The sequence below is a fragment of the Lineus longissimus genome, chromosome 9 (genome assembly GCF_910592395.1).
Source record: "Lineus longissimus chromosome 9, tnLinLong1.2, whole genome shotgun sequence".
In the NCBI taxonomy this organism is placed as follows: Eukaryota; Metazoa; Nemertea; class Pilidiophora; order Heteronemertea; family Lineidae; genus Lineus; species Lineus longissimus.
In genome coordinates, this window is record NC_088316.1 from 11,571,847 (window position 1) to 11,591,273 (window position 19,427).

At 40.8% G+C, this 19,427-nt stretch overlaps 1 protein-coding gene across 1 annotated transcript in view; it reads right to left on the reverse strand.

The window, feature by feature from the left end:
* LOC135493975 (cGMP-dependent 3',5'-cyclic phosphodiesterase-like) overlaps positions 1–19,427 on the reverse strand; it is a 164,878-nt gene that overhangs the window by 13,665 nt on the left and 131,786 nt on the right. The window contains exons 12-24 of the mRNA XM_064781682.1: positions 17,997–18,062; positions 16,923–17,053; positions 15,081–15,296; positions 14,443–14,521; positions 13,289–13,312; positions 9,155–9,212; positions 7,388–7,469; positions 5,554–5,588; positions 4,891–5,003; positions 3,681–3,881; positions 3,179–3,249; positions 2,097–2,310; positions 1,290–1,337 (exon numbers count right to left, since the gene is read on the reverse strand). Of these exons, the coding sequence (XP_064637752.1) occupies positions 1,290–1,337; positions 2,097–2,310; positions 3,179–3,249; positions 3,681–3,881; positions 4,891–5,003; positions 5,554–5,588; positions 7,388–7,469; positions 9,155–9,212; positions 13,289–13,312; positions 14,443–14,521; positions 15,081–15,296; positions 16,923–17,053; positions 17,997–18,062 (1,338 nt within the window). The remainder of the gene's footprint in view (positions 1–1,289; positions 1,338–2,096; positions 2,311–3,178; positions 3,250–3,680; positions 3,882–4,890; positions 5,004–5,553; positions 5,589–7,387; positions 7,470–9,154; positions 9,213–13,288; positions 13,313–14,442; positions 14,522–15,080; positions 15,297–16,922; positions 17,054–17,996; positions 18,063–19,427) is intronic.

A 19,427-nucleotide genomic window follows, 5' to 3' on the forward strand; every position in this document is an offset into this window, starting at 1 on the left:
GAGGACAGGATGTAGATTAAGTCGGATAATGGCACAGTGAAATGGAACGAAGACAAAAAGCCAGGTCTCTGCAGATACTGTGAGCAGATACTATGAGCAGGCTTTAAAAGCATTTGGGCCAGGTAGCTTGTCATGGAATGGTCAATTTGATGATACCAAGCGTATACCATATTTTGACTAGAAGTTCCGATGGGTAAGTTGTGGAAATCGCGTAACTCTCATTCCAACTAGGAGGGTCGTTCAGCGACACACACCAAAGCTGTGACCAGACAGGCCTTTAGACAGGTGTCGTAGCAGGTGCAGGGAAAATGACACTCTTTTACCATCCATTGATACTGGATGCATATACATGTACCTACCTCCATTACAGATCCCTCAGAGCTGTAAAGGGTAGCCAGTGCTGATTGCTAGAACACAAGAGGTTGAAGATCAAGCCATGGTCAAATGACTACAAGCAGATGAGAGATGCCACATCACCATAGCGCGCTGCCATCCATTAGGTATGCATGCATGAAATATGAACCATGTTTCCCCAAAAAGCCAAATACCCAAAAAACTGTTGACAAACACGTGTTCTGTATCATGAGATAATGATGGTTTCTGTATATCAAGATGGCCGAACAGCAGCCATTTTGAAATCTGTTATGGTCATTAGACAAACTTTTTAAAAAATGTCCTTTGTATCATAGATGAGATAATGATGATTTCGGTTTTCAAGATGGCTGAACTACAGCCATCTTGAATTCTGTTTTGCTCATTACACACTACTCTTACTAGAATGTCCCTATTTTGTTCACTGCATTACACATACCAAATGGACAGCTGACAGGGAGCAGTGCATACATGATCAGAGGCAAGATTCAAGGCATTCGAGAGGCCAGGGCATAGTGATTTACATACAGCATGCCTAAAAAATAGCTTTCACCTGACAAGACGTGCCTCTCAGGTTTTTTTGGATAGAAATTGTAACAACACTCTTCGATGTAAACAGCAAAGCTACTTTTTGCTGGCGATAGCAGTCTCATTTTTGGGCAGAGTTGGGGCAACAGACATATGGGACAAATAGCCATCCCGCTGTTATCTCCTGGAGAAACTACAGAGCTGCCCACTCCTTAGCTTTTGGACTACAGTACAATCAAGTGTACTTTGTACAATTCATTTAATTTATTTTAGTCTCAATTTTTCGACCTGATGTTACTGTTTTAATTTCAAACCTGAGAGGATCGTCCAATCATGCAAAAGCCATCCACAAAGCATGTCATCACCTCGGTGCATCATGGGGTACCTACCTCCATAACCGACCCCTCAGAGCTGTACAACGCTGCAAGCACTGATTGCTGTACAGTGGAAACAGAACAGAGAAGTTAGAGGGATTCCTTACACAGCTTGTGTAACTAACCGCAGCTCCAAAACATTCAAAAGTCTGTTTTGTTCCACAGACTCCGAGCCATTTAAGGAATTGCCATACATGTAGATATTGGTTTTGGAGTGATGTAAACATTATAAACATTTAATTGAAAGTTGTTTTATTTCTAACAAAATTACTTTGACTTATCCAGCAGTATATATGCTGTCACATTAGTTTTCTATACGTGACACTGGTTGGTATTAAACATGACATTGGTTGGTATTCAATGTGACACTGGTTGGTATTCAATGTGACACTGGTTGGTATTCAACGTGACACTGGTTGGTAGTCAGCATAAACACTGGTTGGTATTCAACGTAGCACTGGTTGGTATTCAATGTAACACTGGTTGGTATTTAACATGACACCGCTTGGAATTCAATGCCACACTGGTTGGTATTCAATGCAACACTGGTTGGTATTCAACATGACACTGGTTGGTATTCAACATGACACTGGTTGGTATTCAACATGATACTGGTTAGTATTCAACGCGACAATGGTTGGTATTCAACGCGACACTGGTACGTAGGACTGGTTGGTATTCAATGCATCACTGGTTGGTATTCAACGTAGCACTGGTTGGTATTCACCATAGCACTAGTTGGTATTCAGCGGACACTGGTTGGTATTCACCGTGACACTGGTTAGTATTCAATGTGACACTGGTCTTGACTGAAGCACTTACCGATGCAACTTGGAAGGAGTTATTGGTGCCTCGATGGTCAATGTCATGGCCGATACAGCCGACAAACAGGGCAAGCATTTCAATGTCAGTGAGGTATTTGCCAGCCAGGTCACAGTTCTTGATACAGAGGTAGCAGAAGTGGGCCACTGAGAACGAGTGCATCCAGTTGTGGTACGGGTTGTCACGGTAACCTCTTTTCATCATCAGGGTGAACCTGCCAAGAGAAATCACAAAATGTAAGGACCATTTCGAAAAAATCCTCAAGACTTATTATGAGTTTTTTACATACGCAAGCCACAGCGGATTTCACCAATGCCCAGACCATTCCACGTCGGAACCGAGGTAAGCCCATTCTCCAAAGCAGACATAATATATTCAAGCATATTCTCGGAAGTTTTAGCTTCCATGATGCATTAGTGACTCAAACATGGCTTAGATTCGTCGTCACCTTGGGGATAAAATTACAAAAACATATGCCCTTCAAAATAAAACCACTTCAACCAAATTGTTTCAACCCTTTAACTGCGGCAGCCATTTTTCGGCCAGCGCCACCATGTGCTGACAGTCGATACCAATAATAAACAGTGGAGCTAACTTTTAACAGTTGAAACTATTCGAAAGTGTTGCCATCTATACTATTAGGATAAAACTAATTATTCCCGAGTGTGTTTGGCGTATTTAGAGAGGTTGCAACCAAGTGCTGGTGAATAAATATTTTAGAAGGGCATGACGTGCTATGCACCTCACCTGCACGACATAGGACCAAGTACATGACGTGCTATGCACGTCACCCGCAGCAAATGGGTTATTGTATCATTTTAAACATGTCAACAATTTTGGCATGGCTGGAGGCCCTTAAAGTCTTAAGATAGGGAAATGGCCTACTCGAGGCAATTCGGAGGCAATGGCAACCAATTTAAGCAGGGACAGACAATATCATCATTAAATAGAGTTCCAGTCCAGTGCAAGGAGATGAGCAAAGTCCTCTATTTGTCCCCTGGTTGGACTTGGTAATGACTTCAAGAAGACACAGACTAATCACAAATCTCAAGGCCTTTCTACACATCAGTGTTTCACCTTACCTAGTTAGGGTTTCTTTTCGAATCTTCCATTTTTGCACGAAACCAAGTTCGTCAAACATTGCCATCAATGCCTGAAAAATATTGTTCAGAGGGAATTAGACTGATCTTGGGTGCCATAGGAATATAATAATCAACAAATTGGTCTACTCTCCTGGTAGTAATAAAGACGCAAATTGGTTAATTTACCAAGGGACCTATTGGGCCAAAAACAGGGGCTGCATGCACAGCTACCAATTTGGCCAAAAGGTCTCAAGAAGGCACAACAAGAACCACATCATTATCAAATTGCTTCAAATAACTGACCAGAAAACGTATTCGATAATGAATACAAAATCCAACTCAAAGGGTGATATGAATAAAGACTAGCAAATTCTTTTATCTAAAACTCCATGTACATTTACACTAGGCCTTTCTGTACAAAATTGAAGTAAAAGCATTTGCTAGTCTTTATTCATATCACCCATTGTTATATGATTGTGATCATCAATCCAATCGTAATTACCATGGCCAGGTCTTTGTCTTGGAGGCTCCTTGGAATGTAGTCAAACGTGGAGAAGTTCTCGCCATAGACAGATATTGGAGGGATAGTAACATTCAGCATATAAGCGACGTCATCTTCATTCACTTTCATATGATATGACATCAGCTCGTTGGCTAGCCGACTCCGACTTTGCGCATCTTGGACTTTCTGGTACATTAAGCCCTGAAATGTTAATAATAAGAGGGTTAAGAGGTGGTTGAGGCAAAATGCAAGACATGTGTGGGTTGATGCTTGTCCTATCGGTCCAAGCAATATGACTCTATAGTTGACAGACAACATGTCATTACTTGTCCAATCACAACTGACTGTATACTGGACTATGCTTATACATAGATACCAAGAGAAAATCTGTTTACTTGCATGGACTACAGTCCCAGTCATAAGTTGTGCCTAGCTCTCGCAAAGGTTACATGGACTGTGGTCATAGCATTATTAAATGACATAATTTGGAAACGTAGTTTTGTGATGCTGCTGTGTCCAATGGTAAGACCGTTGTGACTGACTGGGACGTATTAAATGACATACAATATGTTGTATATCTATGTAAGTTACATGTACATTCCACATAACATAGGTGAATTGAGAGATGTCACTTGTGATTGGGACTGTATGCTTATACAGCAATCCACCGAGAAGGCCTGTATACCAACATGGAATATGCTTATACAACAATACACTGAGAGGACCTGTATACCACATGGACTATACAGCAATACACTGAGAAGGCCTGTATACTTACATGGACTATGCTTATACAGTAATACACTGAGAAGGCCTGTATACTTACATGGACTATGCTCATACAGTAATACACTGAGAAGGCCTGTATACTTACATAGACTATGCTTATACAGCAATACAAAAAGAAGGCCTGTATACTTACATGGATTATGCTTATACAGTAATACATTGAGAAGGCCTGTATACTTACATGGACTATGCTTATACAGTAATACACTGAGAAGGCCTGTATACTCACATGGACTATGCTTATACAGCAATACAAAAAGAAGGCCTGTATACTTACATAGACTATGCTTATACAGCAATACAAAAAGAAGGCCTGTATACTTACATGGATTATGCTTATACAGTAATACACTGAGAAGGCCTGTATACTCACATGGACTATGCTTATACAGCAATACAAAAAGAAGGCCTGTATACTTACATGGACTATGCTTATACAGCAATAAACCGAGAAGGCCTTGGCAATCTCAACATCAAATACTGTGAAGTAAGCACCATTTTTCTTGTTACACAGCTGGGCAACACCAATAACCTCTGCAACAGGATGAGATGAAAATAAGTAGAAATTTTACGAGGAACAAAGTTTGGCCACACGCATCAGCCGTTAATTTCATTGAGAGGGATTTGATGACAAAGCCATTAAATGACGATCTCAAGCCAGGAAAACCAAAACTTTAAGCTTGGTCACTTCCAGTCTCTGGGACCATGGCCAAGTTACTTGACAAGCTTACTCTCTTCTTCTCAACTGGGTAGGTTATCCAAGGATCACCCATGTATTCCAACATTAAGCCTTATCTATGTCAGTGAACCCACAGCCTCACTTCACTTAGATGCCAAACTAAAGCTGTTACATAACATGAAAACGAAATAGTCAATTTGCTATACATCTGGACAGGGTGCTTCAATTTTGATCAAACCTGATTTGATGTGGAGCTTTAAGTCCAGCATTAAAGGATTTGTACATGTCATGCAATCAAAGCCGGAAAATTAAGGTCTTTAAACCTTTGTTCATTGAACCAGCCGGGTAGATAGGAATTGATCCAGGTCAGGATTAAGAATACTTCTTGATAAATCTCAAACTCACCATTGTCATCTTTGATTGGGAAACACAGAATGTTTCTGGAAAACAAAACATAAACATGAAAACAAATGAGCAGTTTATAGGAAACCATTTTGCTTAAAACTGCTGTCAATATACTTATTCTTCTTGTATACTATCACAAAGACTTCCTCAATGCTAGTAATATCACATCTTCCCATGTAGCGGTCAAGCTCCGAACTCAACACTAGTTTGGCTCTTAATCAGTGGTGACGCACACCAGGGGGGTACTAAGTTTATATTGACCGCTGCATCAGAAGTCTGGAAATTCCAAGCACACTTACCAACTCAGTTATTACACATCGTTCAGTATTTCATTAATATCTAATTCAAGGTCTCTGGCTCACATTTTAGATACGTTTTATAATTTACTCATTAAAATTGTGACTATCAGGTCTAGTTTAACATTTGCAAATCATAATGCATGTATTAAAACTCAAAGCTTGATCCACTATGACCTACAGATAATGAGGGTGGGATGAAATGTTAGGACTGATATAAACACAAATGCAATTTAACCATGATTAGTTCCATCTCATGCACTCTTGCTTCTACAGTACATACAAACATTACAGCACACAGAGCAACGGTCTTCACCAATCAGCATGTTACTTCCAAGTGCACTGTAGGTTATGGTTCATAGCTGTACACCATCCCTGATTACTGGTGGTCTAGTTAAATGGAAATCCACTGATACACAATGCCAAAGTGCAGTTATTATGAATACAAATTTATTGAAATTTGGTATTTATAGTATTTATAGTATATCTGTCTACACAAAGGCAATGCTGATAATTATATTCAGTATGTATTTACGCAACTGATAGTTTTCAATTTCGATTACAAATTCAAAATTATTTACGAACAGCGTAGGCCTTTGATATCAACGCCGAGACCAGAAATCATTGGAGGTTGGACCCAGTAATTAACACGACAACCTGCATGGTGCATTGATTAGTAGACAAAATAGAATGAAATTTTTAAATAAAAGTGAGGTTAGAAAGTCAGAGTGAAAGCAGTTGAGAAATTAATCAGTGTCAATACAATTAACGAAAAGCAAGTGGTTTTTTTTAAAAATCAAGCTTCAAAGAACAAAAACACATATTTTTAATGTCATTCCCAGCACACCAAAAAAGGTCTTGCAGCATCTACATTCTACTGGAAGGGTCACGCGTAACTCCTTTTGCCAAGCGTTGATCGGCAACCTGTACATCATCATCAACAGTCTTGAGCACTGTATCCCGGTGGGATGGATTTGATTTTCCACAAGGGCTTTTTCTCAGCCAGTTTTTGTAATTCAACTCGCAAATAGTACGTGTATAGCTAGTAACGATGTCTATAAGCATCATCACGTTCATGACATTTCTAAACTTCTGATGAAAGGCGGCTCTTCACAAGAAAACCTTGCCTAAACTAGCCAAGCCAAAAAGAATCTCGGCAACAAGATTTACACCAGAACAGACTAATCTGCCCGGGCAATGTTGACCTATTTCAACTCTTTACATCTATGGTCTGGAACACAGAGACTACAGTCCAAATCACAATTGACATCCATCCTGCATCGCGTCAGTGGCATGCGAGTTGTGCTCCGAGTTGCACGCCAATAATGCACCAGTGTTTTGCGTAAATTATGCACGACTTACCCGCGAACTACGCGCTGGGTAGCGTGTCAATGACGCACCACTGACGCGCAAATGACGCAATTTACGGGAAGTCAATTGTGCCTTGGAGTGTACTTGGCAAAAGGAGTTCTGAAGGTCATTAAGCGTTAGGATCATCTAGGTAGCCACAACGTTACATGCCGACATAGCATCTTTACCTCGTACGAAAGCCGGTGGCCTCGTCCATTCCTCGATAGAATAGACGGTGAGAGTAGGCATCCTTGATATTCAAAATCTCACCTGGATTACATGAGAGGAACAGAATGGGTGAATATGGTGGTGGTGGGGGGTACGTGATGGGGGGTCAGCTACAGTGCCTTGTCATCTTATTACCATAAACTGGATAATCACAGCTTGTTATTTTGACAGCTTTGCAAAAAACCTTCCTTTGATGGACTTTAAATTATTTTAGCACTAATATTTTCATGGACAGAGAGTGACTGCAAACTCAACAAAACTAACCAGCCAGCAGAAAATGTCCTGGTTTAGGATATACTGAGTACCACATTCAAATTTTTAAGAAATCTGAAGAGTTTTATATATCTTGACATGTTTCAGTTCTAATCACAATTATTACTACATGTATATACATATTTCAACAGAAATACATGTAAACACTTCACACTTCAAATTTCATAGTAGCCAATCCTACCAAATAACTTTTGTCACAGAGGCCAAACAATTTTACCAATATCGGTACATGTATGAATCCACTGGGAAACCTCCAAGGCACTGTACTGTGATTTATGAACAAGGTGTCCAAAAGACCAAATACATCAATAGAACTTGAACTGTAAAATGATGTATCTCGCCTTTGGGTGAAAAATGCTAGTAACAGGAGTCCAGTCAGTGCAAGCTTGTTTGAAGTAATACAATTATCGTTAAAGGTAACTGTAAAGTCAGCACATTTCTGGAAAGAGGCAGTTCTCTCCAAAGGAAGGGTATATGACGGTAGAGTTTTTTTGTTTTTTTAGCCTAGAAGAGCAGTGGTAATCCAATTTTATGGGAGCTACTCCGAAATACAGTTACAAAGCAGTTACATGATCTTATGTTTGGGGCCCAGTGAGAAATTCTTGAATTGAAACATACTTGCAGTGACCGCACAAAAAACTCTAACAAGCGTCAAATAAATTATGTTCTAGTCTTCGGGCGAACGTTCGAACAAGAACATAATTTACGATCAGCCAATGAAATGTGGTGATATGCGGGAGATTCTGGATTACCTGGTGTGGTAGCCCGTCTTGTCATCCATGCCATTGTAGAACAGCGGATGACTATACGCGTCATTAATGTTTAAGATCTCGCCTACAAAAGAGCGCAGCGGAACCAGACATTTTAAACTAATCTTGAGAAACTGGAATAATGCGTTAAGATCAATCATTCCACTCCTGCAACCACCTCTGGCATCATGACGGCGTGTTACGCACTGATTCTGATAACTTTTATACTGAACAGGTCACAAAGCAGTCACTAAGTTCCAGAAGGAGTCAGTCAAAGTTTGACCAAACCCTTGATTAAACTACGTCATACGGATCCTTGAGTTAAACCTCAACAATGATTAAAGAACTACTTGAAGGGAATCTAAGCTGGAACAGGACTAGATTAAGGTGAAACTAAAGTGACTTCATTTTGCCAAAGTAACGAGCACCATAACTCGATCAAACACCAAAATTCGGACAAGATTTTGTTTGGTGGCCATGCAGAACGAAAGTGACAACGTCCTCTAGGGAATACTTTTACCATCTTGAGGATTTTGGATGAGTTCTGGTGTTTCTCAGATTGGCAAAATGGAGTCACTATAGTTTCACGATAAGTCCTCAAGAAACATACACATTCCATCCCTCGAGATTGAAGGATGAAGTCTAATAAGTCTGTGACGAGATTTATTATCAATTTTGATCATGGTGAATAAAGTAATACTTTACCAGTAGTTGCAACATATCCAGCAATCCCTTGTGAGATCGGCAAACGAATCTCGGTTTGCTAAAATGGAAATAGAAGAGTTAGAGACGGAATATCAATACCTGACTTCATGATACAAAGTGACAGGGAAGGATTTGGAACAGATTGATTTGACTGATTTTTATCCTCAATGTATCCTCAACTTTGGATTGTTGTAGTCAAGTGCCCCATCCCCTACCCACAATCACCATAGTGATGAAATACATGTGATATGTGCAAAACTGAAGCAATGACAACAAGAAGCTTCTGCTGCTGACAAGACAAAAGCGAGATGTTAAGACACGGCTGATATCATCAAAACAAATACTAATCTTTTACATAATTATTGCAAAAAGTTGACAGAATAATTATTGCCATTGTAAAAGAACCATACCAGTTGAAAGTTTCATGTAAATTTGCTATCTAAAGCACCCTGCAATCAAGGAATTTTCATCAGTGCCACCTGCAATCATGACTGTCAATCTCCGTTTGTGTTGGTCATCGTGGCAGTGGCAACACAATCAGTGGTCCATCCAACTTTTAGATCAACATCAAACTCTGCGATTACCAGTTTCGCATGCAGACGAGCAAGCTTTTTCTTGCTCATAATTGGCACAGGGACAAAATTCGCTTGTTTGTCGGGCACTTAAGTTGTAGCATTAGAAAAATTCTCATGCAATTATCACGCATTTCAAACATTTGGGGGTGTGTGTGCAAAGATAACTGTCATTTGCAAACAAATTCCAGTCAACAAACCAAACGTAAACCAAGTCTGGGCTCTAAGCTATGTCTAAGATTCCTCAGAGAGTACAGTCCAAATCACAATTGTCATCCCCAAATTCATGTGATTGGCGCATTATTGACGCGCTACCCAGCGATTCATCGACGCGCTACCCAGCGCGTAGGTTGGTTGCACGCAAGTCGCGTGTAGGTCGCGCATAATTTACGCGAAAATAGAGAGATAAGCGCGTCATTGAGGTGCAACTAGTTGTGCGTCACTGACGCGAAGCAGGATGGATGTCAATTGTGATTTGGACTGTATATTATGGTTACTGGGGGAATCATTCAGTAGTTTTGAAATCAGACATTAAAATTCTGCTTATGAGTAGCGTGCACAGGGATTGGAAGTTATTTGAACCCAAACTAAATAAATGTACGTACACCTTTAAATACATAGTCAGGGGAGAAGACTTTCTTCGCAAAATCCTTCACGAAGGAGAATGGAATAGCATTGAATAAGCAGAACAAATTAATAAAATAATGCACAATAAACTAAGCTAAAAGCAATACATGCTAATTAAAGGGGGACTAGGCAGGAGCTGAGGGGCTAATTTGGCCATCTTCAGGTGGCTAATATACACAGTAAGGGCACTGGGTAATGTCAGAATCAGCACTACATTGTAAATATAATCCTCGTACAAGCGTGAATCATTTTGACGCACTGTGAGATGTGAGAGACCCCTATTGGCAACTTTGTGTAACTTTATCTTGCCTGCCTAGCTGAAGATGGCCAATTTAACCCCTTTGGTCCTGTCTATAGTCCCCCTTTAAGCTGCCTTGACTGAGATTTGCACCACAGATCTTTGGACTGCTGGTCCACTGCTCTACCATTGAGTTATCAATGTTCCCCGCTCTTCTGCAATGTGTGACACCATTATTACATCAACTTTTTTTGGGACGCTTCCGGACATTGTCCCCTTCTGCTCTTGGTAGGAGTGCTTCAGTCATATTGTACCTACCGACAACTACTCATCTTCCCGATAAAGATTTCTTCTTTATCATACCTCATTAGTATGTGAACCAATCGGAGCGTGGTATTCCGTACCACGTGACCTTGCAATAATTTTTTACTATTGTAGGACATTATCCTATGGTGATGTCACGGAGTAAAAATGGCTGTGTCAAGTTGCATTTCTGTGCATACATTATCCATATTTGGCAACTCGATGTATCCTCAGTTGCTATTAGCACGTGGATCAGGTCGTCTGTCAATATTGACAAACACTAGCAGACGCTAAAATCATGGCTGCAGGACCGCCTGATCGACTGACCAGAGTATTTTTCTGGCAGTATATCAAATCAAAGTAGTGATTTTGTATGATAAATAAGTATCGCACTTCAAGCCATGGAATATTAAAAATTATTCGACGGTGGAAGAAATTTCAGTAGAACCTCTCTATTAAGGACACCCTGGATTGAAAAGTACTGTCCTTAATAGAGAGGTGTCCTTCTTAGAGCGGTCAATTTGAATGGCAACAACCAATTTGTGACCAAAACTAGTGTCCTTAACAGAGAGGGTGTCCTTATGAGAGAGGTGTCCATTAAGGGAGGTTCTACTGTATTCCACGAGGCGAGGCCAGATAAACAAACAAAGAGCTTACAGTCCAAATCACAATTGACCTCCCTAAATTCACGTCTTTGTCGCGCTACCAAGCATTTAGGTAGCGCGTAACTTGTGTGTAGGTTGCGTGTAGGTCGTACGTAATTTACACGAAACCTAGAGAGATAAGCATGTCAATGACACGAACCAGGATGGATGTCATTTGTGATCAAGACTTTACTGTACATGTAGCTGACACATCTACTGGTATTTTAACATATACAATGTACAATTATTATTTCCTACATAATCCTAACATTATAGTATGATAAATATGATGCTAAAAAGCACTTTGGGGAGGAAGCTAAAATAAAAATGATGCGATTAATAAATAAATAACTAAATGAAGGTGATTTGTTTACTGTTGAATAGCCAAAAACATTGTGATTAATCACATGAAAATGGGTATTAAGTTGCAAATGGGGCATATACATGAAAAGTTATCCATTATTCATATAGCTGAGGAGATGAGATATGTTTTGCCACTCCTATCATTGTATCTCGTAAATTGTACTGACATGTACTGTGCCCGAGATACTTTTTTTAAATATATGTTCAGAGAAAATAGTCAGATTTCAAGACATTGTTTGGAGAAAGTCAAGGGTTTTTTTATCACGTTCTCTGTTCATTCTTAGGAGAATTTCACAAAAGTTGCTCTAAAATGCATTTTTTGCCAAACTGACTTACAGAAACCTCAAATAAGGGGTTTACAAAGCACTTATGTCATAATCTTAAAGTGGACCAAAATTGACAAATTTTGTTTTGTCAATAACTGAATAGGTGACTTGATACCAGAAATGATGTTGATGGGTCACATATTACACAAGGTCTGGGTACGCCAAGGGAAGTGTGGGTGATTTTGAGACTAGGTCCATTGGCAAAGTGAAGCTACAAGGCTCTTAAAGAGAGGATCCACTGGCTCCAATGAAGCTATGAGGCTCTTAAACAGCGAATCCACAGGCTCCAATGAAGCTACGAGGCTCTTAAAGAGAGGATCCACTGGCTCAAATGAAGCTATGAGGCTCTTAAAGAGAGGATTCACTGGCCCCAATGAAGCTATGAGGCTCTTAAGAGAGGATTCACTGGCTCCAATGAAGCTATGAGGCTCTCAAAGAGAGGATCCACTGGCTCCAATGAAGCTATGAGGCTCTTAAAGGGACAATGATTGTTTGTCAAATCACCTTCAGTTGAAGTCGAGCAGCAAGAAGCAATGAACAATTTGGCACTTGACATCAGGCAGAATTATAAACCCAGCCATTGGGAACACAGAAACGCATTTATGCATGTACTGTTAACACTTTCAGCGTCAAAGTTTCCCCCCCCCAACACCCCCTTTTCAGACCCCCACGGGGAAAATCAGAGTCAACTCAGAGAGGTTTTTTGCAATAGCTTGCCAAAGACCAGAGCTTGCTGAATCAACAGAGAAAAGATTACAATGCCACCTAGCTGTATTTTAATTTTCTGGTTGAAAAATGACAGAAAGTGACCAAAAATACCCCCTTTTCAGCTGAAAGTGTTGATATGAAACACAGCTAAACTTCAGCCCGAGCCAAAGTGTCATGACACTTCAGCCCAAGCCAAAGTGTCATGACACCAAGACAGCAAACTTGATTCAAGTAATTTTCCGGGTATAGCAGAAACTCCTTTGCCGATCAACTGAACACATTTTTTATTAACAATGCTGCCCAATTGCTGAGTTTGGGTTTGTCTAAAATATATCCACAAATGAAGATACTACCTGTTGTGGAAACCTCACAGTATTCTGAAATAGGAATGTGGTCGCAAAGTCATGAGATGCTGACTTGAAGGATGATGCCATGATATCTTTTGGAACCAGAAAATAAATGTACTGAAAGTGGGTGACAGCAGATGGTCATATGAGTGTAGTGTGTGCTTTGTGAACATCACCAAGCAATTATGACATGATCAGATGAGGAATGGCAGGAACTACAAGACTGGTAAATTTGATCAATATGACAGTTCAACCTAGTTGACCTTTTTCGTGCGGCTCGTCACCTGGCTTCAGGCGGGAAAATCTCTCCAAACTCATATGGTCATCAAAATGCAGCAGCAGCAGCAGCAGCAGCAGCAGCAGCAGCAGCATGCAGCAGCACTGTATTGATAGCGTATTTATGATGTTGAAGAGTTTCTCTCACCCTTTACACTTAGTTAGGACTAGCATAGCATCAACAGCACAGAATCTTGATAGTTTTTTCCAGTCTGGCCCCAACGCCCGAAAAATTGATTCGTCACATTGAGCTGCACACATTTTGGTAAATTCTACACAGAAAGGGTTAATACAAGTATGCTTGCTTGACTGCGGATCAGGCCCAGGTGGTCAGAGGCAGAACAAATCCCTGTTTGCCTCATTGTTTAGACTGGCCAATAGAGGTACACGACATCCCAATGCAATTTCCTGTGCAAAATCCAGCAGTCAAGTATTTTTTGTCATTGACACTGGTAAAAAAGAGAACAGTAAAGACTCCAAAAGTGTACTTGTTGACAGCTCTGCTAACCTGATCTTATAGTCCCTGTGTATCCTCACAGCACCTGTAAAGCATCAGTGAGCACTGGCAACACGTGGGTCAAAGTGGTCAAACTACACCAACCCGATCTCAACCTTAGTGAACAAACTGTAAAGTACCTAAACTAGAATTGTCATGTCAATCACTATTTCTCTGGTGAAATATCAAACAGAAAGCAGCCCTTCCCCAAGAAAATGTTACACTTCCTTGCAACACAATACCATGGGTGTAACCTCCTAAGACATGCAAGGTGCCAGCATGGCTAAGTGACTTTCCTTTCAACTCAAGTGAAAACTATTCAATCTGAAACAAGCCAAACGCCCCAGTCACAAAACCATTCTGGCCTTGAGCAAGTCATTTTACCTACCTCGGTATCAGCAGCAATCCCATCAAAAACTTTGGCGACGAGTTCTTTTGTTTCTTTCTCTACTAAGAAGACGGAACACCTGCAATAGAATGGTCAATTGAAAATACATCTTCATTCCTCCGAGATTGTTGGTCAAATTGTTCTGAATTCAGTTACTTGAACTTCCTTTGGCTCTGTGAATGAAACTTACCTGGTTCCTTATACTGAGTAGCCTATATATACACAAGGCGCACTACTCCTTGTCAACGACAGATTTGGGCGCTTAACCCCAATCAGCGCCAAACCATAGTGGCACACAACTATAAACACTATCAAAAGAAAATGCATATGTGGCAGGCCTCAGAATGACTGTACAGCAGCGAGTATCCTATCCCTGGTGAGGACATTATTTGAAGAAGGACCATTATATACCATTCACTTCACGATTTGGGAATAGCAGCGAGGTACAATGTAATGTTGGCATACACAGTTTGACTTTATTCAACATTTTCAAAGTTTAATTGTATATGACACACAGGCATTTGACATTTTTCTGCGATGGGGTAGCACAATGATACTAACACCACAAGGCTATCATTTACTTTTTGGGGAATTATAAAAGGTATCAAATGTGACCATTTGATGCGTTATTGACGTACCTCTCGGCTTGTGTCAAGTTTCGTGCCTCTTGCATGATCCCTCGTAATAACACAGTCAAGTCGTCTAATTGGCGGAAAAGATTTTTGGCAACTTTTAGTAATGTCTCGGTTTGATTCTTTAATCTCTGTTCTTTCTGGAAAGCTACCGTGCTCGTCAACACTGTTGCTGTATACTGAAAGCACTGTTTGACTGCATTTATGTCGGCCCCAGAAAATCTGAAAATGGACAATTCTAAAGTCAGTCATTTACTGGTGGCAATGTGCAGTGGCTACACACATCTTTTTTCAGAAAAATCTTAGAAGTTGGAAATAATCTCTGAAAGTGACCGAGAGTTTGAGCAGGAGGTGCCCCCTCTTTCTCTGAATCCTTGATCTGCGCTGGGTAGTTGTAAAACAAGAAACACAGAAACGAAACAGAAACACAGAAACGCAGAAACGAAACGCAGAAACGAAAATCAAACGGGTTTTCATAAAAGTTGGAATCAATCGGCACGCCGATACTTTCCTTGCCCAATCCGTTGTTATTGTCGTTTAAAAGTAAAATCTGAGGTTGGTGGGTTGCGGCCAGCCGGAATGCAATAGAGTTGTTGAGGGGATACATGGAGCAACTTGGGGGGGAGGGGGCGGCACGATATGGGTGAAGTCTTTTGAGGTGGTGGTGTAGTACTTTGGTAGGTTCGATTCGATTCCTACAGCATGTTATTTTAAATGAAGGTGCAGTGCAACATCTTGCCTTGTAGTGTTCAATTTACATGAAGTATCAGGATCATCCTACAAATCCCGTCTGATGCAGCACTAAATGCAAGGTACGGTACCAGTACATGGGTGAATCATTTCGACGTTATGTGAGACGTGAGAGACCAATTTTGGCGACTAGAATAGAGTAAAGTGGGGGGGGGGGGGGCGGGCACTAGACTTGGACTTGGAGTAACTCAATCTTGCCTGCCCAGCTGCTGCCTTTAAATAGTCCCTTTAAATATCTGTTTATGTTAATGAGGTTGCAGTAGGGAAGTTCAGCCTAGTGTCGTGCACAGGCCATGGAATGTGCAAAAGAACAGGACTCGCTATTCGAAGGACTATTTTCTATTTACGCCGTGTAGTACATACATGTAGTGTATTGGCACGATCAAGGCCGGATGCTGCCAATCTGCGCACACGTTGATGAGGCTAAAAGGGGTATTGGGAAATGAGCATTCCTCCTTCCATTCCGACTGAATACCAGTTTTAGTTACACCCGCGTTCGCGGCCACAACCATGGCAACAAGATGGAGTCTGCAGACCAGAATTCGCCACAAGACTGGTTTCTGCGTTTCGTTTCTGTGTTTCTGTGTTTCTGTTTCGTTTCTGTGTTTCTTGTTTTACAACTACCCATCTGCGCTGATGTAAGCATGGCATGTGCAGACTATACAGACAGATCTACAAGAAATTTGTTACCTTAATCGTATACAATGCACCTATGCCTATGCATCGATGCAAAAGTGACCTGCAAAGAATGCCTTGTACAGCTAATTCGGGCGAGTTCTCAACAATCCTAGGGGCGGGAGTGGGGATAAAAAGGGTCCAAGTCAAAGACCAATACATCTAGGTGTCACACATGTCATCTGTATATAAGAGAAATCACCCGAATTAGCTGTACAATGTGTTCTTTGCTGGTCACTTTGCATCGGTGCATAGGCCATTTTAGTATTGTCATTACCAAAGAGGGCTTTCTTTACTCTTTTCTGTGGTTCTACTGGTTCTACTGGTCTCTGGGGTGCAACTTCCTGCAGTCAGTGTCACCCCATGAGGGAGGAGTTCCACCCCAAACACCAGTTCTCCTTTGCCTTCCAACACGTTTCTTACCTGGTAGCACCATTTTTGTTGACCAAGCACGCGAGGGCGACGAGCTCGTTACTGACTTTACTGATCACAGGTACACAGAGTAATGAGTGGATCTCATAACCAAGAAGTCTCGCCAGGAACGCCCGCTGCTCCTGAAACAGTCAATCGGAATATTCATTAAAGGACAAGGTGGATTATCCCTTCAACGTACTCTTCTTCTGCTTCGGTTTCATTATTAGTAAATTATTTTTCAGAAACTGACGTTTTTCGATTCTGTTTCAAAATTTCGAATTTTTAACGAATGGCATAGGCCTTTAACACTTTCAGCGCCCAGCCATATTTAGCGTACTTCCCCCAGGGGCCAAGGTTACGCCCCTTTTTACCCTTTTTCAAAATTATGAAAACAATAGAAGGAATAAAGATAATTACATGAAATTTTCTGTGTTGGTTCTTCTTTGTTAGATCTCTTTACAATGCTAATTTGGAATGATAGTCAGCAAAGCACTTGATTTTGCACAATGGTACCCCACACATAGAACAGTAATATCTGGTGTCTTTCCGAATACCCACTTTTTGGCATACTCTCGGCTACATCTGCCCCCGTCATCAATCTTCGACCCGCCATTGCGCCTATTCGAATGCACACGATCTTGGCTATAAATAGCACATTGGCTGAACATCATACTATCACTTCAAGCGCTGTATAGTTAAATTGTTTTCCCCTATACTGCGCTGCTAGTCGCCTCGAAGACAAAGCGGGAAATTTAAAAACGCGACGTAATATTACGTCGGATGGCTCAACCGTGTGAACTTGCAAGACGTAAAATTACGTCAGATGGCGCTGAAAGTGTTAATGGCCCAATTGGTCGTGCAAGATTCCTTGATCGAGCTTCCACGTGATTCATTACAAGTTGCATTACAGGTTGGGAGCAATGGAACCAGCTTGATCTGTAGTGGCTGACGAGGAGCCAAGGGACATCAGTCTGCATTCCATTGACTTCTAATTTGTTAAACAAAGCTTATTTGCATGCACCAGGGCTCCAACTTGACTGAATGGACACTTTTCAGCCACAGATTCTACGGCTCTTTACATACCTCATGTAAATCTTCTAACGTTAAAGGGTCTCTTGTCGTGTGGAGATCCCCATGATCTTGATGATTCTACAAATAAAACATAGATGGCATGAGTAATACAAACAGAACCAACATATTGGATTGAAGGCAAACAACATTTTTTCAGGTAACATCTAATGGCTCCCAAAATAAACAACAAGTTATTCCAATTTCACATAAGGCTTTTTCAAGGCCAACGCAATGGAATTATCAGGTGTGATGACACGATTTACACGATCGAAAAATCGTTAACAATAACCGATCTGTCTAGTTTAAGGCATTGATACTGCACTGAAGGTATTGGTTGTCTCACCGAAACGGCCAGGGTGGCGCTAAAATTTAGACAAAAAACGTGGCATAGCCTCATACGAGCTACTTAAAATGACATCTACTGCATAATACAACCGTTATTATAACATCAACTGCATTCACTGATCCCAAAAATTCGACTTATCATGCGTAATCTACCTCATAAAGCAGTTAGAAAATTTCCAAAGTGACAACCTAAAATCTAATTTCACCAGAGTCGGATTCACCAAGTCAAAAATCACTACGTTACAGTCCCAATCACAATTGACTCCCCTAAATTTATAAATGTTGGGCACAATGTACTTGTAACGTACACACAACCTACGCAAACCCTGTGTGTATGTTGCACAAATGGACCAACCACATTCTATGTACCGGTAACCTTTGTGTGAATTGAGTGCACCTTACGCGTACCTTTTACACAGATTGATTAGCATATGTTATGCGCTATACTGTGTCAGTGTTTTCCACACCCTTTAAAAAATGGGCAGCCTGTCCCCTTTCAGGGGGTCCAATTCCGCCCCCCCTTAAAAATGGCCACCCCTCTTAATTTTTTTTTTAAAATGACCTCCTTATTCGTTTTATCCACCTTAAAATGCTACATTATGACCCCAAATATTTTAAAATGCTTCTGGAGTCTGTGAAATCTTAAAAATAGGACCTTCTAACAAGAAGTTAAAAACAATTTTCCTTGTGCGCGCGAAAACAGAATTGACGTTAGATTACCACCCCCATCTTAACTCAATGGCTATGGAAAACACTGTGTGTAGATGCTATTTAGTTGATTTTGGTGCTTCTGTTTCACACAGGCCTGTTACACATAACATAGGCCTTTTGTACAAGCCCAATTCAACCAGCTAAATCGTGTCTACATAGTATATATGCAAACTTCACAGCAATATGCATGCGCACTAGTGCCTATTACTACACATAGCACCAGAGTCTTAAGCTGCACGTAGCACCAGGGTCAAAGCTGCACGTAGCATCAGATCTTAGGTTTTGCCCAGCTTAGGCAAAGACGAAGGCATGTCAATCATGGATTAAGTTAGTTCACAGTACATTTTGAGATGTTAACAAGCAGGCTTTATTGAATCTTTAACATAT